Source organism: Cavia porcellus, unplaced genomic scaffold (genome assembly GCF_034190915.1).
Source record: "Cavia porcellus strain 051 isolate PalLab524CR breed Dunkin Hartley unplaced genomic scaffold, mCavPor4.1 scaffold_5, whole genome shotgun sequence".
NCBI lineage: Eukaryota > Metazoa > Chordata > Mammalia > Rodentia > Caviidae > Cavia > Cavia porcellus.
In genome coordinates, this window is record NW_026947488.1 from 6,740,939 (window position 1) to 6,766,917 (window position 25,979).

Genomic DNA, 25,979 nt, shown 5'->3' on the forward strand with positions numbered 1-25,979 from the left:
CAACCAGGGCTGGAACAGGAACTGTTACCTGGGCAACTGGGAAGCTGAAGCACGCTGGCTGGGTGGGGTGAGGGGACGCTTTCTGTTACATTTCCCCACCTTTTAGTTTCCCTGGCAAATCTTTGCTAGGCGTATTATGTGTGATCTTCTGAGACGAGGCTGGGCTAGAGGCAGTAACATCAGGGTTGTCTGTGATCCTAGAATGGACCCTAGCCAAGCTCCCCAAGATTGTCTCGTTACTGAGTTTTCCCCTAAATTATTTTCAGAAAGAGATATAATTCAGGCCTGTCTGTTCTGTAACGTTACTCTGACAAGGGAGTGAGGGGGTTAATCTGATCTAGGAGAGTGCTCAATGTGCCTCGGATGCTCATCAGATCTTGGCCAAGTGTGTAATTGATTGTTCTGTTCACTTGGGGAAACAGTCCATGGGGTTTAAAGTAAAAAAGTCAGGGAAGCAAGGACTGACGTAAGCAGCCTGGAAAGACACAGAAGTCAAGGGAAGTGGGTACAGCACAATCCATGGACCGTTTCCTCAGGCTTCAGTTGTGCATGGACTGATCAGCCTCCAGAGTGATCAGAGCAGGCTCTGAGTGCATCTCTCTTCAGAGTGAGCTGTCTGGTCCAGGTAACTTTTCCTGATGAATCTAAGGTGGGATTTCTGACACTTGTAGAGGTAGTTCATATGCACCTGGGTTATATGTATGTGAGGAGTGCCTATAGCTAAACTTTTAGCTAAACTCAGTATGGTTAGAGCATGGAAGGCTGGGGCTGGTGACTCAGACCTGAAGCCTGAGCTGGCTGCAGGGGTACAGGGGCCAGCACTGAGGCTTGAGCTTGCAGAGCATACAGTGGAGCTGGATCTGGCTCTGGTTCACATGGATCTTCAGGGAAAACTGAAAATTTTTTTCTGCCTCAGGCTGATGTTTTAGTCAGTCAGTGTTGGGAGCCGCGGCCGACACTGGTCGCCTTACTTGGCGGACGTAGGGCCTGTGGGTGGGAGCGGAGCCTGAGCTAGATTGCCCCTCCCATCGAGTGAGCCAAGTTGGCGCCTGCTTCCTGCCCCCTGATTGCGCTGGCGACTTAAACAACCCGCTCTGTAAGATAGTCTGCCTAGCAACAACTGATGTTAGCCAATCAGCCCGCATCGCGCGCTTTGAACTGATTGGCCACTGTTACCCTATAAAAGTAAATGCCTCTCCCGCCACAAGAGAGAAGCACAGAGGAAGTACAGAGAGAGATAGAGAAAGTCCACCGGCGAGAAAGGGCTGGTGGCAGAGAGGAGGCCTCGCGGGGCCCACGCGGAGACAAATAAAGGCAAGGTTGCACACCGCCAGACTTTGTCGTGTGTCTTTCCTGCCGGCCGGGAGCGACCCCGACAAGTCAGATCCCCAGAGAGGCCTTAGGCTTCTGGACCAGATTGTTTTGAGTGTAGGTTTGGCCAAAATAGCACCTTTCCAAAGTGACAGAGCATTGCTAGCCTGTCAGACTCTACGAGAGCTCCTAAGAGAGCTCCTTCCATCTGTAGACGAGATGTACTTAGCATCTGTCAGGAGTTTACAAGAGCTTATCCGTCAGCGCCAGGCAGAGTGGTGCTGGGTATGGTGCAGCACAACCTGTGGCACCTGGACAGTCAGGTCTCAGCCTTGGATGACCTCTCAGCTTTCTTAGTCAGGAGGACAGTGGCTGTTAGAGCACAAAGGCCGCCCTTAGTGACTGGATCCAAGTATTTGCACAGGTAAACCTCTGGGTGCTCCTGGGGGCTGACAGTCTTGAGCAAGCATCATTGTTTCTGTTAATTCAAGGATTCAGATTCTACAGGAGGCTGAAGCTCCAAGAAAGCTGCTGAATTTCTTTCTTGTAACCACTTTTTGCCAGAGAACTGTAGCAGAGCTTTTGTGTCTTTTCAGTGGCAGCTTGGGTGTCATTCTGGGAAACTAACAAGATCAGTTGAAGGTAAACAAGTTTTTGAGCCTTTAGCAGGTTGAGTGCAGGTCAGTTTTGAAGGGAGGCTGGCTGACTGGAGCCAGTTGAAGGCAGAAGAAGGCATTGTTAGGTCCCAGGCAGGTGAACCAGCAGGCTGTGGGTGGCAGGAGACCGGGGGATGTGTGTGAGGGCGACCATGGCAGCATGGGCAGCTTGGAGATCTTGGACTGGCTTGATAGGCAGGAGAGGTGTATTTTAGCAGTTGGACAATCTGCAGACATTTTGAAGTCTCGTTTTTTTCTCTCTTGGGGGACTATGATAGCTAGGGCCTCCCTCAAAATAGTGGGAGAGTTTTTAATCCCTCACAGCAGTTGAGTCCAAGTGAACTGGCCTTTGTCTCAGGATTTTCCCAGTTCAGGGGACTTATAGGAGTAGATTGCAAGCAGAGGAGGGCATCTTTTAAGTCTAGGACAATGCAGAAATGGTACATGGGTTGGGAACTGCGGGGTGCAAGGTGATGGCTGTGTTGTTGTTGGCACAGAGATCTTGCCCTAGATGATTAAGGCCTGTCAGGCTGATGTGTGGCTGGATGCCTGTTTGTGACAGCTGACAGCAGTGGGGGTCATGGTGAGGCGGCTTGGTCGATGGCCAGGCCCGGAGGTGAGTCCTTAGTTTGTACCTCTGGGAGGAGAGTTTTCAGAATGTCAGGATTGCAGTTATTTCTGTCAGGCTGATGCAGGTGTCATCCTCCTCTTAGGGATCAGTCAGAATTGAAAGTGCAGGATTAAACGAGAGGGAGTGACTGGCTTGGTGCAGAGGAGACAGTCACTTCTACCGTGAAGGGGAAGTCTCTTCCCAGAAGTGGTGTGGGGACTGGGTGACACAGGAGATGACCTCCCAGGATGCAAGTTTGTGCCAGCAGAAGGTGTGGGAGGCAAGTGTCCTAGTTACCCCCGTGATGGTACCGTGGGCTCCTGGTGGTCCAGCTGGAGAAGGGAGGCCCTTTGGCCTAGTCTGAGCCCATCAGACCAATGCTATCTGATCCAGGTTGAGGCTTTTGTGAGTTTTTTTTTTTTAATCTGAATGGGCATTTTAAAAAGTGTCTGTAGTTTTTATAACTCATAGCCAGAGGGTGTGGTCACCTGTTAGACTGGACTTTCTAATGAACATCGTGCTTTTCTTTTCTCAGGTTTCTGGGTAACAGTGGTTGATGGACATTTTGCCCTGCTTTTTTGACGTCTTTGAGAAGTGCTCAATTGATTTTAGGTTTTTAGGAAGGGCAACTTTTGAGAAAGGCCAGGCAACTCATTCCTTAGGGCTGACAGGCACAGTTTTTCCTCAGTCAGAATGGGAAACTCAAAAGGAATTGGTGATAGGCATCTCAGGTGGGCACTAAATGACACCTGGCCCAGTTAGGTGCATCTGTGAAGCAGGAGCTCACAGGGAGGGCTTCCGTGGTCAGATGTAGGCAGTGGCCGGCTGGAATCAGTTCACTGACTGGAAGCAGACAAGTTGGGAGCCAGAAGTGAAGCTGCAGGTGTTGGCAGCAACTGTGGCAGCCAATGAGGGTGCCAAGGTGTAATCCTCTTACCTCCTCCCGTCTTTATTTTGAGACACAAAGAGCAGTTTGGTTTCCTTTTTAAGTGTAAAAATCCCTTTTTCCTGCAGTCAGGGACTGTAGATTGTAACTAATTAGCTCCCCTCTCTGGTTCCCTGGGTGTATGTTTTATACCCTTGAATGATGCTACAGCAGATAGTGGGTGGGTACCCTTCAGGGAGAGACCACTGGGATGCCCACCTGGCCATGCCCTCATGGGGACTCAGGTGTGACTTCTAAGGAGTCCATTGTGCCATGTGTCCATCTCCACAGAACCACAGGTGAGGACCCAGTCAGCCACCTCCACCAGGGTTTCCCGGACTCAGGGCACAGACGGAGCAGCCTATTGCTTATGCTGTCTGAGACACCGCCTCACACAGACATTGGGCAGGCTCTTGGAGTTAAACTTTCCAACCCTCTTCCCTCGGGGAGGGTGGTTCTGACTGATGAGAGCTGATCAGAGTCCCCTTTGCTCAGGCTGAGCAGAACTGACGGACAAACTGAGGTGCCCCCAGGGTCTTACTGGAATCAGCCATGCAGGCAGGCAGACAGAAATACTGTGTCCTCCTCCCTTTGGGGTCTGACATGAGCCACTTGAGTGGGGAACCAGGATCCTCCTCCAGACCTCTGAGGGGAGTTGAGAAATCTCGAGGGCATGCCATCCTGTTGGGTCCTGGAGAGGTCCTTGCTCTGTCTGCAAGGGCTACAATTGGTGACCAAAGAGGTCAGCATGATCGGTCTCCATGGTAGACACTCCAGACGCAATGGTGAACGGAGACACTGTAGTGACACCCTGGGTTCGCAGGCAGATTTGTTTTATGTCAAACGGGTGCCAACTAGGAATCACATTGTTCTTCAGAATGTCAGGCCCCGATCTTTGGTGGTCTCGGGCTTGTATGGAACAAGCAAGCTGGAAGTGTAGGGACAGAAGGGCTTGTCGGCTGGGGATTGGTTTATACCGCGAGCATCACAGTGACCAGCTGTTTCTAAGAGACAGGAGCAGCCAGAACTGGCACAGTGACTGTTACCTGTGCGGCTGAGACACTGAAGTGTACTGCTGGAGAGGGGCAGCATTTAAAACTGTGACACAGCAAACGCAGTTATGTGTTTCCCTGAGTCCTCACATAGGGCCCACCCCAGACTCTCTGGCTTGTGCTGCCCGATGAGTAACTTCTCTGGTCTCTCCTGTCCTTGTTCCTGTCTGCCCTGCACTGTCCTGACCTGTGGGTTTTGCTGCAGGATATTTATTTGCTTTCCACGAGTGTGTGGTGGCTTCTTGGTTCTGCTAGTGTGGACGGCACCATGGGTGGCCTGGTGACAGACTGGGCAGGTCCATCTGAAGTCCTGATTGGGGTGTGCATCTCTGCACGGCTCCCTGAGGGGTTGAGTCACCTTCCGCTCCCCTAGTGGGGGGCGGGGGAGCAGCCTGTCCCCACTGTTCTGGCTCATGGCTCTAACCAGACCATTTCCCACTGTGGTTCAGACTTTTGTTTTAGAGACCCCTCCTCCCACCAAGCCCTGCACGGCTTCCTTGCTCAGAGGAGAGAGTCCTGCTGGACAGGAGGCTTCTGGGAAGGCCCCAGGGTAGCATAGGGGCGGGGCAGGCGGCTTTGCTAAGGAAAGGCACTCAGATGCCCAGTTGGCCCAGCAGGGTTGTGCCCCGCTCACCAGGCACAACTTCAAGGAGAGTCATCGAGTGCACTCTTGGGAGCTACAAGTGTCTGCTCTGCTCTGCACCCCAACACACCCCAGGGTGCTGTTCTTTTGTAGTGCTGGGGTCCAGCTCAGGGGCCCTGGGGTTCCTGGCAGGTGCTCTACTGCTGAGCCGCACCCTGGACCCCCACTTCAGCACTGTGAAACAGGCTGATGTATTGGGGTGAAGCACTCCAGGCTGTGGGTCCGCAGCCCTCAGTTTACCTGCTGCCCACCAGAGCCACAGACCAGTGCCCGCCTCTCAGAGCCCTGTGGGGACGCCCCCCGGGGTCCCCTACTTACTTCTCCCAGCTCTGAGGAGCGCCTGCCCTCAGTGTCCCCTAGTGTTGCAGGGTGCCTGTGACCCCCCAGCTCCTCCTTACTGTTGTGTTAGACTGCTGGCTTGTCTTTTTTTCCACCAGGGATCGAACTCATGAGCATGCACTTGCAAGGTAGGCACTTAAATCACTGAGCTAAATGCCCGGCCCGGACTGGTGGTCTTTGATGGCCTTGTAGTTTGAATGACACAAAGTCTCTGGCAATAGAGTGCTTCAGGAGGTCTGTGGGCACCCGGGTTAGGCTTGTACGTAGGAAGGAGGGAGGGTCTCCTCCGGGTTCCTTGCCAGGCTGCCAGCAGCTTCCTCCTGTGTGTTGCCCTGCAGTCTGGGACAGCTGGCTCCTCGGCCCTTCCTGGGATTCTTGGGGTGGATCCTGGGCTCTCGGGAGGAGAGGAGATCTGAGTCACTGTGCTGACAGCGGGAAGACAGGACAGCTGTGCTCAGCTCCCTTCTGGGTGGACACCTGCTGAGATGGGTCTCTGGTTCCTGCTGTGCCAGGAGATCAAGCCCTCATCCGCCAGTGTTTGAGCACCTGCTGGTGCCCTGCACTGGGGCGTCCCCCGGAGGGAGGGAAGCCCGTGCCAGGCCCAGCCTCCGGAGAGCACTGAGTTGAGAGGGATGAGGAGGGAGTTTTGCTTTCTCTGGATTTTCAAATCCTCTTCCTGTGCCTGAGAAGGAAACAGTGCTCCTCATCTTTAGAAGTTGAAAGGTTAGAAAATTCTTAAAGATGTGACTCATCCATTTTGTGGGCAGCGTTTTTTGTTTCTTAGTCTAGAGCCCGGCATCCGCAGGTGGGGTAACCTAGCTGTCGGCACTGTGGACTCAGATTCTGCCGCCAGGTACCGGTACGGGGCTAGGTTGGGGGCAGTAACCCCAGAGCTTCAGCCTCCTCCCCTGTGAAAGGGTAACCGAGTCGCTCTCCCAGGGCTGTGCCGAGGATGAAGGGGTTAATGTCCTCAGAACAGTGTGTGACACACACAGGACAGGCTCAGTCAGAGCTGCCCCCTCTCCCTCCTCCCTGCCGGAAATAGTGAGTCCTCCTTAGGGGAGCACTGGGCTTCAGGCTCCTCTATGTCCTTTGGACAGATCCCTTAATTCTGCAGTCCCTGGTGCACTCTCTATAGCTGGCTTATCCCACCTGCAGGATGGGCATGGGGACGAAGATCTGAGCCCGACAGTAGCTCTGCCCACCTCCAGGTCCGGCCTGAGCGGAGGCATAGTGCCCCTTTGCACACCCCACCCCGATGGCAGCTTTTCCAATGAGCTGAGTCCCCCAGGGAACCCAGGTGCTGCCCTTCCCTGACTGACTTGGCCATGTGGCCACCCTGATCCTTGTGCTCGGGGAGCTGTGGTCTTGCTGCCACCAGCAGCCCAGCTGTGCAAGGCTGGGACATCTGGCTCCCTGGCAAGCTCTGCCAGAGCTGCAGGAAGCCTCAGGGGTGCTGAGGATTAGCTGGCTTTGGGTCGGCTGAGCTCTCTCCCCTTGTGGGAGTCGCTCTCCACCAAGTCCTCTTGATCTCTTGGAATCCAGATTAAATTCCGATAATGAGCCGAGCTGGAGAGTTTCCATGGCCCTTGGGGCCTGCCTGAAGCTCGGGCCCAGACACTGGAAGAGGCAGAGCAGCGGCCAGACTGGCTGCAGGGTGGACAGGCGCCCAGAGGCAGGGCTGGTGATGGTGATCACGGGGTGTAGGGTGGCCAAGGCGTCCCCGAGGCGTGCCTTCATTTTCTGGGGCTGAGGCGGGTCCTGCAGGGCCTCACCGCTGAGAGTGCGACCGCTGTCTCCCAGCTGAAGGGGAGGGCCTTTGGGGCAGGTCACACTTGTTAACCTTTCCTGTTCATGAGATTGGGAGGGGGCAGTCCATCCCCGTGACCCCCACTGGTCCCGGTGCACTGCTGTGCCTTCTTGGGGACGCAGCTGCTGCCTTGAAAGCTGGCCTTGGAGAACCCTTGGGAGGCCAGAGGCCAGCCCTCCGTCACCACCAACGTTGAGACGATGTGGGCCACGAAATGAAAAATGTCCCTTGGTCCATCCCAAGACCGCTGGCTGCCAGGAGAGTGACTTCAGAGTGGTCACGGTGCCAAGATTGGGATCAGCTGCGGCCTGAGTCACTCCGAGGCGGAGGGGCTGCTCCCCGCCTGTCCCCTCGGGACAGAGGTCGTTGGAGGAGGTGAGGTGCGGCTCACAGCCCTCTCAGCCCAGGCACGCGCTCTGTCCTGTGCTGGGTCGTCCTGGGTGGGGAGCACTCTGCAGCTGCGTCCCGCCTGTGGCGTGCCCCAGGATGCCTGGCTCTGCTCCTAGCCTGGGGTGGGTGCCAGCGGGACTTTGTCAGCCTCCAGCCAGCGTCCCCAACCCTCCGGGGGCATGTGCACCTGCTCACGGCCTGGCGTTCCCCTCCTGGGATGCATCCTGTCCCCCTCACCCTGGCCTGGCTTCTCCCTGCTGACCCTGGGAGCAGTGGCTGTCAGCCTGGGGTTGAGTCTCTGCTTTCCTGCCGAGCTCACAGGAGATGCGCTGATGGCCGTGCTGCCCTGAGAGTTCCCAGGCCTGCATGGCAGGAGGAGCGTCACCATCCCCTGCCAGGGTCATGGGATCCCTGCCCTGCCCAGGCCTCCTGGAGCTTTCGGGTGGCTATTGCTCATATGCCAAGGCTCAGGGCTTGGTGACGGTCGTGAGGAACAAGAGCACATCCTCAGCAATGTGGTCCCAGCTGACTGATCAGGAAGGCATGGGGGTAGGGTCACGCCTGTTCACCTTTTCCATTCCCAAGACTGTCCCACACCCGCCCCTCAGACACAGCTGTGACTGCCTGAGGGGTGCGGTACTTGGTGAGAGGCTTCACAGTTTTTAGTGCTTACTGTTGGAAAAGATTTGTTATCGTCACGTTACAGGTTAGAGACCCACTCAGAGACAGAAGTGACTTAGTGAGGCTGCACAGCCAGGAAGTGGCCAAGGTGGGTCTTGAACCTGCATCTCTCCAATTCCAGTGATGGCAGCACCTGCCTTTCCTTTGCACTGTTTTTTGTACCGGGGCTCAGATGGGCCAGCTGAAGGGTTCTGAGCCATGTTTCTCAACCCTGGCTGTGCAGCAGAGTCAGCTCTGTGTATCAGAATCCAGGGCCACAGCCTGACACATGCAGGGTGGAACTCGGCCCTGGTACTTTCCAGAAGTGCACCAGGCTGTGAGCAGGCAGCAGAAATCTCTGTGAGCCCAAGTGGAAAGGGCACAGATTTCTCCTCATTCAAGCCCTTGGTCTCTTGGTGCGCTCTCCCAGGGGAGACTGTTTTTCTTCCTACACTGTGGATCCCAAATTGTGATTCAATGGTTGTAAGTCTCAGCAGCATAAGACAGGGGCTGGCTGAGGTTGGGGACTCTTTGAGGCTCTGGTTCCAGAAGCTTCTAGAAGCTTCTAGAAGCCTCCAGAACCTTGTTACTGCTTCTGAACATCTATGTGCCTGGTTCTACCTCTCCTGGCTTCCACCCCATGATGCTACACCTCAGCCCTGTGCCCCGTGAGGGGCATGAGCTGCCACTCACTCCTGAGGAGCCTCCTCAGAGAGCAGGGAGTGCACTGGTGGCCGAAGTCCAGTCGGGCATCACAGAAGTCAGTGGAGGAGAGTGGCGACAGCAGCCTGAGTCAAGGGCATCTTGGCAATTTTCTCTGGGTCCCAGTCCTGAGCCCGGCTCAGGCCACTTGGGCAGGAATGATGGGCTTCTCGTCTCTTGGTTCCTTCGGGGTTCCCAGGGGTTTGCAGGGGTCATTCTGGAAGAAGCCTGCCTTCAGTGCCACCCTGCTGGGCAGAGCCAGCGAGCCACTGTGTCCCCTCCAGCCTGTCTTCCCTGCTCAGCCTCTCGGAGCCAAGTGCCCGCTGGCTTCCTGTCCTGTGGTCTGAGACCATCTGCTGGGCCTTGGTGGCTCTTTTGATCTTTGTGCCTTTTATTTTCCGCCGTCCTACGCCTGGCGTCTTGGGGACAGTGTGGCAGTCAGGATCAGTGATAACAGGCTCTGTCCGTTGAGTGCTAGAGATGGGTCTGGCAGGACTCAGTGACTGCCCAGTGTCCGGTGCAACTTCCCAGTGCCGGTCACCTGGAGTCCACCGTGGTCAGTCCCGCTCCTCGTGAAGAGGCTTGCAGAGTAGGGCGGCTCTGTATACAGCTGGGCAGATTCACCGTGGCGTCCCCTGTGTCCTGTCTTCTGGGACAGAGGAAGAGCTGGCAGCCCTGGGGACAGGAGCAGTGACAAACTGTAGTCCCGCGCCGCTGCCACTCATCATGACTTTCCGTCACTCGCCAGCAGAGGTGCCCTTGCCGTCTGAGGCCGGTGCCAGCTGAGGGATTAAGGACAAGCGTGTCCTCGTGTCCTCCTGGGCGTTCTCCCTTCCTTCCTCCTCACGGCAGCCCAGGCGTTGGGAAATGGGGAAGCAAGTCCTGTCCCCTACAGGGAAACTGAGGCAGGGGAGACAGATGGCCCGCCCAGCTGTGCCAGCAATGTGATGCAAGGCGGGAACGCCGTGGTCTGGCACTGAGCCGGAAGCGCTTCACATCTGGGTCAGAACCTCTGCTTGCGGGACCCTGCAGGAGTCTGTCCGGTCCCTGCTGTCGCTCACCCTGCCTGGAGCCCAGCCCGTAGAGGACTCAGCAGAATGTCTGTTACAGGAGCCGCTGAGGGAAAGGTCTGCCCTTCTGCTTCGGGCCCAGCGCTTCCCGAAGCCACAGCGTGGGGCACTGGGCTGGCGAGGGGACGTGGACTACAGGTCCCTGCCACGGCCAGCATCCTTTCTGGGGCCGGTGCGTCCCTGCAAACCCGCCAACCTGCTTTCTCTTGCAGAACTGCGATGTGAGTGTGCCTCCTCCTGCCTGAGCTCGATTTTCAAAAAGTGAGAATTGCCCGCTGTCATGCTTTGTTTTTTGTTTGTTTGTTTTGGGTTTTTTTAGGTACTGGGGATTGAACTCAGGCCTTACACTTAGCCAGGCAAGCGCTTGAGCCACTAAGTCCCCGGCCAGGATCCTGCTACTTTCAATCCTATGCAAGTTTCCCCATGCTGGTGATTGATGGCTGTGTTATTCAGGGTCAGTGGGCATCCGAAAGGGGTCTGGCTCTCACTGGCAGCCAGGGACAGCACCGGCATGAGCATGCAGCTGCGGGCCCTGAGGCTGAGTGCCCGGGCATGGTGGGCTTGGGATCAGGGCTGTCTGGACAACAATCTGGCGCTTTAGTTCCAAAAGCACCTCATGCCTGGATCAGAACTTGAGCTTGCCTGTGGGAGCCTGTTTTTCCCAAGGCATCGACATCTGTGTTTCATATCAGGGCCTGTAATTGTTTTAGCCTTTTTGGCAGGAGACAAAGAGAATCAGTATTTTTCAATTTGGTCACCAGCAGTCATCTGTAGCTGGGGAGAAAAGCGGCTGCACGGATAGGAGCTCTGTACCAGGAAGACGGGGTTTAAGGAAGTCGGCCGTGAGGCGGGCGGACCTTGGTTATTCCAGGTTCAGGTCAGATGTAGGCGCCTGGTACAGGCGCGAAGCCCTTCCCCACCTCTGCTCTTGCTCTGTCTCTACTGCTGCCCTCGTCTGTGCCGTCTTCCTCTTCCTCCGCGATGCCATTTCACCTCTCTAAGAACCCAGCAAGCACGTGACACCCTGGCCTGCATTCCAGCACACGTGTCACCGCTCCCACAGCCGGAGCCAAGGCAGGCATTGATAATGGATCACAGCTCTTCTCCCCGAGGCACCAGGGCTTTTCCGCATGCTGCACACAGCTTCCCCAAGGAGGCAGCCCCTGCTCAGGGAGCGCCACCAGCGAGGCCTGGGGCTCTGATCTCAGGTCAGGTTTCCCGCCGGCCTGAAATAAGCATTGTGTGGCTGGAAGCCAGTGATTAGGAAACCTTTTCAGGAGAGGCCCGAGATCGCTGGGACTGTGAGACGGGGAAGGGAGGAGGCCAGATGAGGGACCCCCGGAGGGTGACCTTGGCGCTGCCTTCCTGCAGTGGGCTCTGGAAACAAGGTTGACCCTGTTAGGCCTCCATCAGTTTTCACTTAGCTGGGGCCCTGGATGGTGCTCCGGTGGGGGTGGTGAGGTGTTGAAGGGCTTCCTGGCCTCCGCCCACCAGATGCTCTAGACGTGAAACCAAAGCTCCTGTAGTCTTGGCCCTGTTCCCAAGGGTGGGAGGGGAAGGACCCTGGTGCAGGAGCACTGGCATGGGAGGTGCTGATTCTGGGATTCCGGGAGGGTTCGCTTGCCCCGGAGTGAGACAGCTGTAGCCCTGTTGCCCAGGAAGGAAGCCCCCGACCTGTTGCCTTTGGGGTGAGCCCTCAGTGATGCTGCTAGGGTGGGCCACACGAGGGGTCGGAGGCCCTCACTGAGCCTGGGTGCCTCCCACTTTCCCACTCCTCTTGTGCTCAGCTACACCCCCCCCCAGGCTTCTGTCTGGGACCTAGAGCCCGGGCTGCAGGGGCTGAGCCCCAGAAGCATGTCTGAAGAGAAGAACACAGGCTCCAGGCTGCAACCCCACTGATCTGACATAGGAGCTCCACGTCCTTGTCACTTTGGACGTAAGCCCTAGGACCGGCCGCCTAACGTGGGACGCAGCGCAAACCGCAAGCGTGGGTTCCCTTGTCAGAGGCACACTGAGGACTACTCGATGGTGACGGAGAGCTCAGAACCCTTCGTTGTGTGGGTCACACCCTGCAAGGCCACGTGCCCACGAGAAGGACTCTGCACCTTCCTGGTGCGGGAATCCATTGATGTGTGCATTGTCGGGGTGGCAGCCCGGAGCTGGCAGGTGAATCCCCAGCCTCCCGGCCGCGGGTCGCAGAGCTGCCCAGCAGTCTCCGGGGTTTGGGCTCCAGTTCCCTCCAGAGACGTGCTCAAGCTGGTGTCTGCCCTGCCTCCCTTCCCTGCCCCTGCAGGTGGCTCTGGGCAGCATCACTCTCAGACAAACCACTTGCATTCGAGTCATTGACTTGGGCTGTGCTTCTGGGGGTCCCCAAGATGCGGCAGCACAGGCAGCCAGCAGGGTTTGCAGCACGGGAACCTTCCGCACCGGGGAGGACCTGCTGTGTGTGGACCGTTTTCCCTCCTCCCCTCTAGTTTAAGGGTGGCCTCAGCACCCCTCTGCCTGGCTGGAGGTGGTGGGCTTGGCCTTAGCTTTGGAGAATCCTGTACTTGGTAATCGCTTCGCTTTCCTGTCTGCAAACCCCACTCTGAGTTGTTTCCTTCCTGCGCGCTCTGCCTGCGGCCCTGAGCTTGTTGGTTTCTGGGTTTGGAATCTTAAAACAGCCTGTGGTTCCTTTTTGTTTTTTTAAAGGCTGGAGAAATGACGCAGCGCGGAGACTGTTTGTGTTCGTGAAACGGCTGCGTTTACCTTGCTCTATTTTGGTCTGGAGCTGGAGGCTGCAGGAAATGGGGCAACCGGGGAAAGTCTAGAAAGATCTGCCCCCGCGATGCCGGAGGCAGGGCTTCCCAGAGCCGTTCAGAGGCTTTGCAGGGCACCCCACCAGCCCATCTGGGGGACTCCCAAGGTCTTGTTGCTCCTTTATGAATAGGTCTGACGGGGGCACAAGGACTGGCCGTGTGGCTCCGTCCTCATCCCGGGGTTTCTATCTGGATCACACCTAGGTTGAGTGGAATGACAGGGACTCGAATTTTCTAGAAATTCTGGGGCCCAAACCCTGGACTCTAAAGCAAGTGTGAATAAGAACCAGGTCCAGAGGTGCATTTGACAGCTACTTTCTTCCCAGGTGCTGCCCTTGCTTGTCTGAGTCATCTTGGTTTTTTCCTGACCAGTGTGGAAAGGAGGTACCCCTGAGGGGCACAGGAAACGGGAGGCGGCAGGAAGCCCTCGTACTTGGGAGTTTCCAGCTGGAGGTCAGTCAGGGGTAATTTGATAACCCCTGAGTTTGTAGCCGGCCTTCGGAAAGTGGGGATACAGAGATGCTGCACGGCTGACAAGATGTGGGTGACCAGCCTGTGACCTGGAAGAGGGGTCCCTGGGGGGTCAGAGTAAAACAGGTGGACTAGGGACACAAATACACTTCCAGAGTTACCTGCAAAATGTGAGAAACATTTACCTTTCCTCCTTTAATCATTTAAATTACAGGAAGTTAACTGGCAAATCTCCACTGTTGGTGAGAGTCGCTGGAGGGCACTGTATACCTGGAGGGCGCTGGCATAAGTGCTCAGCCTGCATTTGGGACTGTTCTCTGTGCTCTAGTGGGTCTAGAGGTGACCAAAGCAGAACCGGTTCTAGCTGAGAAGGAGCTTGAAATCTACTGTGAAAGAGGTGAACCTGTGAATGATACGAGCCGATGGGACTCCAGCGCAGGGCTGCCCGGGGCACTTGTGCCTGGGGGTTGTCTGAGAAGGTTGTGCGGCTGGATGTTGCCCTGGGGACTGAGCGTGCCTGGTTCGGAGGAGGTAAAAGGGTAGGAAGCCACATGGCCTGGCTAGCAGTGGGATGGCACCTGCAAGGCCCGAGGCACAAGTGAGGGCCTGAAAGGGGGCTGGTGGGGAGGAGAGTGGGGTGTTGAGAGGGACCAGGCCCCTCGGCAGGGGGTGTGGCCGAGGCCCCTGCTCACCTGGAATTACCAGGAGTGCCTCTGCTGTGTTCCCAGGGCTTCTCAGTGAGATGATCTCGCTAGCTGTGGAGCACAGTAGGGAGTTCTGCATTTTATCCTAAGAGCTAATGAGGGGGGTGGGGGAAGTTGGTTTTTCAGCCCATAGAATCTGCTGGAGCAGGGCTGGGGTTGAAGGCGTGGGTGGGAGGCAGGGACCCTAAGGTTCCTCTGATGGCTGTAGTCCCCTTGTTGTCCCATGAGTTGAGGGTCCCAGGTTGGTGTCTGTGCCACCTTAGGCTCCTGGACCGCTCCGAGTGCCCATGCAGCTTTCAGTGGGCTCCTTTGGTGCTTGGTCTGTTCATGACCCTGGCTCGGGGGAATCGGGGGCCCCTGTGGTTGCCCCTGGGCCCCGTACTCTAGTGCTGGAACGAGGTCCACACACTGCCGCTGAGGTCCGCCTCGAACTGTGTGGGCCGTGAGCCTCCCCATGTGCTGGCCCCGACCACCGGCTGCACGGCCATTGTCGCTGTCTCCCCACTTACAAAAACACACTTCCCTCTGCCCACAGCGGATGCCCCCCAGTGCCTGCATCAGCCCTGCCTGAGTGTGATCCCCTCCCCACTGGGGATTCCTCGCACACAGGATCCTGGCACTCTGCAGACGCCCTCTGTCTCCACCCCGCCGTACCCGTGATGGGCAGGGCCATCTCCCTGTGCCTTTTTTCCCCGCTTGCCAGCTGCATGTTCTGCGTGCATAGACAGTTGAGAGCCTCTTTCTGGCCTCTGCTGCTGGCTAACTTGATTCTTTGCAGCGGGACTTCTCAGAACCTTGAAAACGCAGAGGCCAGCCTGGAGTCCCTGAGAGGGGCTGGACTCCAAGGTCTTTCCAGCCTTTTTCACTGTTGCCCTTCAGTTAATGAGGTGTAGTTTTTGTGACCTTGGAAGTTCCAAGCCTTCATCTTGCAGAAGAGACTGCTGAGGCCCAGAACCCGAGGGCAGCTGACTTGCTCTCTGACCCTGAGTCCGTTGCCCTCCTGCGCACTGGACAGGGAGTCCCAGCCGCTGTGGGCTCCCTCTGCGGTCAGCTGGCCCGGACAGGGCCAGTGGGGAAGCCGTGGGTTGGCCCCCAGCATGGCCTGTGGCAGGACAACATTACGCATCTCTGTGTGTTTTTCCACCTTTCGCCCACCATGCTTAACTTTAGTCTTCCTGGAGGTGCGCGGCCTTAAGAAAGCGTGTTTATAAAAAGTGCTGGGCCTTCCTGACCTCACCTTCCCGGTCTCAGGGACACACGCGGGGCTATTTGGATGACTTGCTGGGGAAGCAGGGTATCCCTATGTCAAGCTGGGAAGCTCGGGGTGCAGAAAGGGACCTGGGTGCCTGGCAGCCTGGGCTGACAGGCTGGCCTCCCCGGGCCTTTGATCGGTGTCCATCCCGGGCTTGCCTGCCTGCTGGTGCACAGCTGGGCCCGCGCCAGGTGCTCCCAGGGCTGCGCTCCCCAGCCTGACTCATCTCCTGGGCCCCATGACATCATGCTGGCCTGTGAACGCCAGCCGCCCTCTCCTGCTCACCCCGTCTCCTGTGGAATGTTCTTTCAGCTGCTCACGGCACGCAGGGCTTCACAAATGTCCAAGGGCGGCAGAGCAGGCTGTGGTTCCGAGCCCCTAAGCGGGGGACTCTCCGACTCTCTTGGACCCCTCCTGGCCCCCAGCTCTCAGCACCTGACTTCCTGTGGCCACAAGCCCTGCAGGTGGTGGCCCCGCCCAGTCTGTGCCTCCTGCCCACCTGCACCCCGTCCTCCACGGTCTCTCTCATCCTTCCCCGGCTTGTCGTGTCCCCCACGATGTTCTCCCCGTGCACCCCAGTCCACAGGCCTCGCCCTTTCCTTCTGTCTTGTGCAGCCAGAGGACTGCTCTCTCTGCTCCATGATGGGGTCTAATCGCCCCCTCTGTGCGAGGCCCCCAGCCCCAGGACACAGGACTCTGCCCGGGCTGTGGTGTCTTTGCAGCTCCTAGCAGGGCCTGAGAGCAGGCTGGGCCAGGTTGCAGCGAGAGAAGCTGTGTTAGTTCCTCTGGCTGCCGTGACAGGTGACTGACTCCCTGTTCAGTGTGTGAGAGCATCTCAGATTTATCCTCTCGTAGCCCTCTCGTAGGGGTCTGAAGTCTGGAATGGGGTCACTGGATTCAAATCAAGGTGGCGCTCAGGCCGATTCCTTCTGCAGCCTCTTGGGGAGGTCTGTTTGCTGGCTTTTTCCAGCTTCTAGAAAGTCCTTGTCCCTTGAAGCCAGGGCTCACCTCCCTCTGACCTCCGCTTTTGTCCTCAGGTCTCCTTCCCCTGCTCCTGTGTGTCACTCAGGAGAACGGAGGCACGACTGTGGGCTGGTCGGGAGGGCCAGCTCAGGAGGTCTCCCCAGCTCAGGAGCCCTGGTTCAGCGCCTGCACAGACCCCCTCCCATCATATGTGGCAGCAGACTTAGGTTCTGTGGCTCAGGGTGAGGACTCCTTCTCAGGGCGGGTTCTGAAGTTCGTTTTCCTTCCTTTGATGACTAGAACACGTGGTTCTGGTTTTCTACGGTCCTGTCCAACTCCTGAGATCCTGGCCCCTGGGCCCACTGGCAGGAGGTCTAAGGAGGCAAATTCATCAAAACCTTGAACCTGGACCCTGAGATGGGGTGGGAACCGTGTGACCCTGGGGGATGCTGTGTCTCCTGTGGCCTTGTGAATGGCCAGAGGAGTGCCCAGACTCCTGGCTCTGCTGGGCTTTCAGGGCTGTCTTTCCCACTGCTGTGTTGGTACACAGCCTTCCGGGTCCCTCTGAGGTCCAGATTTGAGGTGTCCCATCCTGAGCCCACCCCCTCCCAGGAACCGGACTCTTCCCATTGGAGGTCATGGGTGGCTGCCCTTGGGGATCAGAGTGTCCTTGTAGCCTTGCGGCCACCAGAGGGGAAATACAAAAACCAGCAAATGAACCTAAACCAAACTCACAAGGCAGAAGCTGACCCTCTAGGTCCAGCTGTTGTTTCTTTAATAAGAAGGGCACATGAAAGCGGCCAGAACATGATGGGGTTTGTAGTCAGATGGCCCAGTGGCCCTCTGTGAGTTGGGAGGAGAGGGACCCATTGTCCATGTCCATGCAGGCCCAAAAGCTAGGCGGACTAGCCTGCCAGGTCTGCCCCAGAGCCAGCAGACCTTGGGAATGTGTTGCTCCAAACCCAACAGAAGTGGGGTGTGTTACCCCCGCCCCGCCCTGTGTTCAAATCTCATGTTTGCAGAATTCGTCTGTGTCACCTCTGTGCCTCGGAGGAAGAGCAGCAGACACCAGAGTGCAGCGCACACGCACACGTTATTTGCGTGACGGTAGCATGGTGTATATTTGGGGTGTCTTTTGTATGAATGGAATTTAGCGTCCAGAGGAGTCACTCTTGAGGTGTCCAGTCCAGGGGCTTTTAGTACCTTCACAGTTGGTGTGACCAACACCACTGTCTTACATGAGGATGTCAGCGTCACCCCGAAAGGAAACTACATACCCAGGAGTGACAGTCACCCCGCCTTCCCACTGTCCTGCTGGAGTCTACGATCTGCTCTGGACGTGGCATAAAATGTAACCTGCAGTGTGTGTGCTCTGGGTGTCCCTGGCCGCAGGCTTTGAGGTCCACCACCCTTCATCCTTTTTACTGCCAGATGATAGTCCACTAAGTGGGCTGGCCATACTTGGTCCTTTAACAGTTGGTGGGTGTTTCAGTTGCTTCCATTTTTCTAAAGCTGTTGGGAGTAATGCTGCCGTGGATATTTGTGTTTAAGATTCCCCTTCTCAGACAACGTGAGCTGGACCCCCTGCAGTAACTGTGCTTTACCTCTTGAGAAATGCCAGGAACATCTTCCAAAGCGGCGGCGCCATCCAGCCTTCCTCCCACTGCGGCGTCCTCGCCAGCACTGGTGTCTGCCCTTTGACTTCTAGCGGTCGCCAGGTGCGGGAGTTGCGGTCTTCTCATGGCTTTGACGTGCGTCTCCCTAACGGTGGACGGTGCTGAGTGCCTCTGCTCGCGCATGCGCCATCTGCACGCCTTTAGAGCACATCTTCGAATCACCCTCATCGCTTTGGGCCACTGGCATAACCGCTCCGCTCTAGAAGATTGGAACTCGTCCCCTGACACTTTCTTGACCCACTTGTCTAAGAGTAAATTACTGTGGATGATCTCGAAAAGGTAGTAAAAATAGTGTACAGCCAACTGCAAGGTGAGGATGGAGAGGAATTTTTACTTCCACTTCAGTTTCTTTAACGCTTGTTGGAAAAGCCACAGTTTTGATTCCTTTTGGCACGGATTCTAACGTGCTTTATTTTCCCAGAAGCATACACAGCGCTCGTCCAGTTTGATACCGCCTCAGAGCAGCTGTGCTGTGCTCTGCTGCTGGGCACACAGTGTGGTGTTCTCTCTTGGGAGATGGTTTGCTCTCCGTCTTTGGGTTACAAACAGTGTCACCGTTGTTTGGATTGTCGTCTCTGGAACAGACCACCATGGTGGCTTAAAAAAACAAGTATTTTATAGCAGGAATTTGGCAGGGCTTATCCAGGTGGTTCTTCTGTTGGGTCCACCTCTGGTGGTGTCCACTGAGGTCACTAACAAAGCTGGAGTTTGGCTGTGGCTGGGACATGCGAGCTGGCCCTCACCTGGGCGCTAGCTTGTTTCTGTCCGCTTGCCCTTGGACTCTTATCTCTCTGCCTCCTCCCCTCTTCCAGGCCTTCTCTTCCCCGTGGTGGTCAAACATCTTGACTCAGTGGCTCACTTCCCAGAGGGCAGAACCAGAAACCGCCATGGTGCAGAGAGAAGAAATGTCTTTGCAAAAAGGTCCTGCACAATTATAAGCATCCTTGCACACTTGTCTGATGAGTCTCAGAGTCAGATCCGATCAGTGCTTGAGGCTGTGTGGTCTGCTTATTGGAAGGTCTCGGGCAGGTCGCACAGCCTCTGGGACCAAGAGTTATCAGGTCTCCCCTCCCCAGCACTTCGTGCAGTGCTCAGGGAAAATCACCCACACTGGCACTGATCTCAGGGCTCTCCAGGGAATCCTGGGAGTTTTTGCCAGGCCAGACTTGGCTTCTGCCTGCCTGTCATTGACAGAGTTGGTGTGCTGCCATTTTTCAAAAAAAGAGCAGGATGAATAGCTCTTTCCTCTTGCCCACCGCCTGGATCTCGTCTCCATCTGGCCATCACAGTGCTGCCCTGCACAGTGCTTTGGTGCAGCGTGCCCTGTGGCGGATTCACTGGCTCCCTGTGTCGCTCTGGTCCTCTCCTGAAGTCGGCAGGTGACATGGCTTAAGCCTCAGGTTCTTGAGTCAGATTTCCTGTGCTGTCACCCAGACATTGCTGAGGTCTGTCGTATGGACAGCTGGCTTCAGCTCTGTCACCATCACTGTCCTAGCCTGCAGAATGGGAGGGATCTTCCCTGTGCTGCCCAGGGCTGCTGGGAAGACTCAGCAAGCAGGGGCTTGCACAGCACAAGGGTTGCAGGAGTGGCCACAGTGACGCGTTCTGGTTCCTCGGGTCCCTGAGCCTCCCTCACCTCCCGCTCCCACCTGCACTGGGCCGGGAGGCCGTTGTATTCAAGGTAAATAAAATTGTCACAAAGAGCCCATGTAGTGCTCTCCTGGCTGTAAGAATCAGTGTTGTTTTGCAATAGTCCAGGTAAAACGAGACAGTCCATTTCTCCACTGCTTGGGCTGGACCTGGCTACCAAGGCCTTAATTCCTCCCTGTCTTTCCCTGTCCACCTGCACCGTGCACGTGCAGTCTGTCCAGAAGCAAACACACCCCAGGAAGTCTCCCCTCTCCAGGTGCCTTCCGAGAAAGGTGTGGCTCTGTGGACTGCCCACTGTGACTTGGGGTAGGGGAGGTCCTGCCTTCAGTTGATTCAGGATGAGTCAAAGCTGGCCTGTAACATCTGGCCCTGGGTGGCCTGACCAGTACTAAGAGAATATGTAGTGTGTTTGGTGGGGCGTCCTCTGGGAAGGCCTAATTCTGTTCCCTGGGTTACAATTCATTGTTTTACTGTCCGAGAGGACCTGCCTCAATGTCCGGTCACATTTTCCTGCAAATAGCAGTTTTCTGACGATGTCCCCACCCGGGTGTGACTCGTGTGCCGCAGTGTGGGTGTTTCCTGTCGGGGCCCTGGGAGCCCACTGAGTGGGAGACAGTGTTTGGACTTGAGCCGTGTCTGCTCCTTCTGTTGAGTGTCTCTATCGGCTGAGGGTTCACTTTGACAATCTTGGGTGCTCTCCTGGGCCAGGAAAGTCATTTGAGGCAAATTGGAGATGAAGACAGCAGGAGGTTCTTGATGGAAAGTTTCAAGTACCATGGACACTCCTGAGCAAGCTCTGGCATGACCTCTAAAGTGACACGGGGAGAAGAAGAGGGAAAGATCATTTGAGTTCATTTGGGACACAAGAGTCACACTTAGGGTCGCTTCTGTGCTATTTACAGAGTGGACTGAACCTCCTCCAGACCTTGGAGCTTTGCCTTGGCTGATGGGGAAGTGGCATTTTTGTCTTGGATGGTAGCTGTGTTATTATTTGTACAGTCAGAAGTCATGAACACATACCCTGCATGATCGTCTTAGTGTGTGCCACTATAACAGAATTATCCGAGACTGGGTAATTTATAAAGAACGGAAACTTGAGGCTTACGGCTCTGGTGGCTGTGAAGTCCAAGGTCAAGGTTTCAGCTGTGCCAGCGTGTAGTAAGCATTGTTCTGATTCGAGAGGGCTCCTCCCTCAAGCCTCTGCCAAGGGCCGATCCCCACGGACCTCTGAAACACCCCTCCTGTGATACTGTCCCTCGGGGATTCAGTTTCAATAGACATTTTGGGAGGTCCACAGTTAGACCCGGACTGTGTTTAACATCTCTGAGTAGGGTTCTGGGGGTTTCACTGTATTATTTTCAAGGTCTCTCTTGGGGCAGATGGGATGGAATGACCATGGCCTCCACCTCGTAGCCCTGGTGATGCTGCCCATTTTCATGGACTTCTCTGCCCTGCCTCAGCTGAGGTCAGCTGTGTGACTTCACTGGGCCAACTACATTCCCTGTCCCCAGACTTGGATGGGGAAGGGGACGACTCGGACCCGCTCCTTCTGAGACGGTACTGGCTGAGACCACCCTGCCTGTCACACCTGCCCAGCACCTGCTTCTGAGTCTGGTCCTTCATCTCCGTGTGGGCCTCTCTGAGTGGCCTCTTCATCTCCCAACACATGGCTAGTGCGTCCTGAGAGACACTGGCCAGCATTACCTGTGTCCATCCTGTATTGTACATATTGATAGGCCCGGTGAGGGTCCAATGCACAATGGAAAGCAGAATATGGGGGTCTCTGGGCCAGGTAGGAAAGGTGAGTGAGCGTGGTCATCAATAATTTAATAGGAAGAGGAAACCAGAAAGATGGACCTCATCTCTAAGAAAATTACTGCTTGGCCCCACCAGTAGCGTAGCGGGACAGATCACAAGAGTCTGATTTGTGCAGGCCCTAAAATGGTGGCAGCGCCACTGTAGCAAAGGTTATGTCCAGTAGGACTGTCTTCCCGTGCGGCTGCAAGCTTGGGCTTGCAGGTGGCCTGGCTGGGTTCCACCCACCTGGGCTCTGTCTCAGTGGTGTGACCCCGGGCAAAAATCCTTGTCTTCTGAGCCCTGTCCGAGATCTGCTCTGTGGCGCCAGCTTACTGCCTGTCTTACAGAGTCGTTTTAAGGACTCAGAAGCAGGGTGCTGTCAGGATTTTCAGGGCCTGGCCCAGTCTCAGCGCTTAATAAATAGATGCCGCGTGGGTAAGCAAGGAGACTTCGCTTTAATTCCCAGAAAAGTTAGGTAACTTGGGGGAGATAGAGACTGGCCAGTCTGGTCCTGTTCACCATTATACCCAACCCCCAGTGCCTTGCACAACACAGGGGTTCCAAGATTTTAATTGACTATTAAGAGACTCAATTTATTGAAATTGAGTCCTTATAATTGGAAGTGCACAGGAGATGTTATAAAGACCTTGCCTCGGATACCAGCCTCCACCTATCCGTGCATGCATCCATCTGTCCATCCTTCCTTCTTTCCTTTCTTCCTTCCTTCCTTCCTTCCTTCCTTCCTTCCTTCCTTCCTTCCTTCCTTCCTTCCATCTACTCACCCACCCACCCTCTGACCCTAACAAGGTTGAGTTATGGTTCTACCAGTTTGCCACTTAATTTTGCAAAAAGTGAGGCAGAAAGACTGATGGCTGTTCTCTATGAACAGCGTCTGCAGGGCCCAGGTCCTGACACAGGGCTCCCGAAGAAGTCCCATGATGTGAAGATGAAGATTTTCTGCACAAACTCCAGCTTGGCAGCTTCTTGGTTCAATGACCTGGAGCAAACCACGATCTTCCCATGCCTGGCTGGAGATAATGCCCCACAGTTCAGGCTTGTGAGCAGCCAATGAGATGATGTATGTGGAGCCACTGGGACAGTGCCAGACCCGTGGTGATAGTCCAGCAGGGTCCCTTTCTGCTTCCTGACCCAGTGGCATGTGGGCTGGAGAGGTCTTACTTGAATTTGCTGTCTTCCTGGGCTCCCCTTAGCAACTGGGAGGGCAAGAGCGCCCTGCGGCAGCTCTCTGTCCCTCGTGTGGGTCTCTTTATGACCCCTGTGTACTGCCTTTCCCTGCCTTAGCTATGAGGGTCTTAGCACCTGGTGAACTTATCCTTGGAGGACTGTTCGGCCTCCTGCACCTCCTCTTTGGTAAGCAGCTTTCTGTTGGGGTGCCTGAGCTGTGATCCCACTAACCCGGAGCTGTGTCTGTCTCATCTCTCACAGGGAGTCGGACCTCTTCCTTCTTGACAGCCGTACCCTCTGGGCGTCTGAGGAGGGCTGGCTCGTATTCGACATCACAGCCACGAGCAACCACTGGGTGGTCAACCCCCGACACAACCTGGGCCTGCAGCTTTCAGTGGAGACTCTGGATGGTGAGTCCTGGCCTCCTCCACCGCTGGCTCTCCTGCAGCCATGCTTCTGAGCTTCCAGGAGTCCCGGGCAAGGTGCAGGTCGGTTTCCCTGCAGACCAGGCCTTCCTGCCGCTCCTGCGTGAGACTCAGCACCTTGCCTTCCCCTCTCTCCTTCCCCTTGCGTGAGAGGATTGTGAGGTTGGCCACAGACAGGCTGGGTAAGGCCTTGCTGCTCCGACAGGGGCCCCACATCAGCATGGGTGACTGTCTTGATTCACAAGTACAGAATCTCAGGCTGGCCAAGACCTCCTATGTCAGATCTTCACTGAAACCGGAGCCCTGAGCTCCTTACACAATAGCAGTACGACAAGTGGCAGCACAGGCTTCCTGATCTCCTGATGAGTGGCAGTCTGGGACATTTGGAGCACTGGAGCATGTTAAGTGGGGTCTTTGGCCTCTTACATGATAGACACCAGTCATAGCCTCCAGTTGTGATACCCACAGAGGTCTTCAGACATTGCCAGAATGTTCTGCTGTACGGCAAAATTGTTCCTGACTGAGGATCCCTGTCCTGGCTAAGGCATGGTCTCTTCCCCAGTAGTGGTTCTGAGTCCTGATTCTTAGAGAACCTGTGTTAGGTGGGCCCTCCTGGCACCTTTCACTTCCTCCCAAAATCTCCTCCTTCCAGAAGGGCAGACAGGAAGATGAGTGCAGACTTGGGGGTGGCCTATGCCAGTACCTCCTTTCCTTAACTTGTATTTCTAATAAATGGGTGTGGCTTCTGGGTGTGTAGCTTCTTCCTTCCATCACTTTTGAGAAGAAAAGCAATTTTTCCACTTACTTTGGAATAGGAGGTACATGGCCTTGGCTCCATAGTCAGACATTATGGGGCCGTGTCGCAGTGAACAGTGTCCCCGGACTTCCTGTCCTCGGCCGTTGAGTTCCACTTCCCAGAGCAGCTCCTGTTTTTCCTTTTCCTGAAAAGATTTATTAGGAACCTTTTCAGACATTCTGCTCCTTTAATTCTTCTCCCACAATGACACACAGAGTATTCCGTGTTCTTCACCTGCCAGCTTACCTTGGCCATTGGTCCTGCCTGGAATTAAAGAGCTTCCTAGTTTGTTTAGGCCCCAGTGAAGGTGCGTGTGGAGGTGCTGTGCACAGCACCCCCATCTGCAGGCTCGGCCTGTGCTTCTCCAACACGGGGGTGGAGGCCCCTGGGCCCCTGGGAGTTTGGGAGTGAATATGGGAAGAGTATTTAAAATAGCCACTTACGGTCCACAGAACCCACCCCATCTTATTAAAATGCAAATTCCAGGAGGGGGAGCCTGCCTTTCCAGACTGCCTTGGGGTGAGGCTGGACCATGCTTTGGGTAGCCTGGGTGTGGACAGGACCTGACTCTGGTGCCCCCCAGAATAAGCCACTGTCTGCCCCGCCTTCCCTGTCCTGTGAGGGGAGCCCTTGTCCAGCTGTGCCCTCCACAGTGTCTTCCCTGTGGCCCTCTGTCTCCGAGCACTGCCCCGGCTCTGGCAGGGCACAGGTCTCCATTCTGACTCTGCACCTCTCGCAGCAGTAATTTCCCCTGCTTTGAGTTTTCCTTTTACTTTGATGAGCCTGGATTTTGCCAAGTGGATTCTGACGAAGTAGCTGAGTTTAATTACCTTTTCGTGTCCAGTTCCTGGGGTTAGCCTCTTCTTCCTCTCAGAGGCCACTGCGCAGGGGAAGAACTCTCTGATCTTAGGGGTGATTTCATGGCCGTCCGGTTCAGGCGCCTCTGTGTGTCTTGTCCTTCAGCTCAGGGATGCGGCCGTAGGATGAGAGGAACAGGAACCATTTTCATATTTGCCACGCCTGGTTAGGAAAAAACTCCTCCCCATACCCCTCCATCTTGAGTCTCTAGAACATTCCCTGCTCCAGCTTTAGGAAGCTCACCTGAGCCCAGAGGAGGGGCCACAGAGGGCAGGGTCATGCTTCCCTCTGCTCTCCATATCAGACTCCTCTCTTCTGAAGGGCTCCCTACCCGCTTCTGACATGTCCCACCCCCTTTCTGTGCTCCTCAGACTTAAAGAACATTCTAGAAAGTGCTGGATTTTTCCATGACTCTATACCAGGCTTAGCAGACTAAACCCAGCTGACCACAATTTTCAACCTGCAGCCTGCTTTTTCTCTCTTGTGACAGAGGTTTCAAATTTTTAGTGATTGAGAAAAATCAAAAGAAGACTGCTTGGTGACGTGTAAAATGATATGAAATTCACATTTTATTGTCCGTAAGTGGTGTTCTGTCGTACATAGCCACACTCATTTTTTTCTGTGCTATCTCAGCTTCTTTTGTGCTTTAATGGCACATTTGAGTAACGTAACAGATCCTATGGCCTCCCAAGCTGAACGTAATTGTTTTCAGAAATAACATTTACCAGCAAAGTTTGTAGTCTAATCTGTACCCTGTGATCCCTGAATTGTCAGTAGGCAGCCCAGGGCCAGGTAAGAGGCTTCCGGGGCAGCTGCCTGTGAGGAATGCTATTTGGATAAACAGGATTCACTGCAGAACTTATCAGAGCCTTTATTTTCCCTGGGTCCTTTGTGAATCTCTGAAGGGAGAGAGTTGCACAGGAGAATTCCAAGCTTATCTGACAATAGGTCATCTAACCTCCTTCCTCCGAAGCTCTCGGGAGCACGTGGAGGATGAGATAACATAACCAGGGAAAGGTGAACAGTCCCCCTCTTTGGAGTGAGTGTTGGCCTCGGCCTGTGGATACTGGCTGAACCTTCCCGCCTGGCCTCATGGTCCTGTGTCCCTGTCCTGCCTGACCCCTGGCTCACATGGCCCACCTGAGTCACGGCTCTCTCTCCCCTGGAAAGTGGGGTTAATCATTGTTTCCCCCTGGAGGGTGGTCAGGTGAACTCATGCAGGTGGAGAGTTGGGAG

General features: G+C 55.5%; 1 protein-coding gene across 1 annotated transcript in view; it reads left to right on the plus strand.

Annotated features, from left to right (window-relative positions):
- The window catches only part of Bmp7 (bone morphogenetic protein 7), a 69,419-nt gene that overhangs the window by 27,593 nt on the left and 15,847 nt on the right, over positions 1 to 25,979 (plus strand). The window contains exon 3 of the mRNA XM_003463644.5: positions 22,926 to 23,074. Coding sequence (XP_003463692.1) covers positions 22,926 to 23,074 — 149 coding nt within the window. The remainder of the gene's footprint in view (positions 1 to 22,925; positions 23,075 to 25,979) is intronic.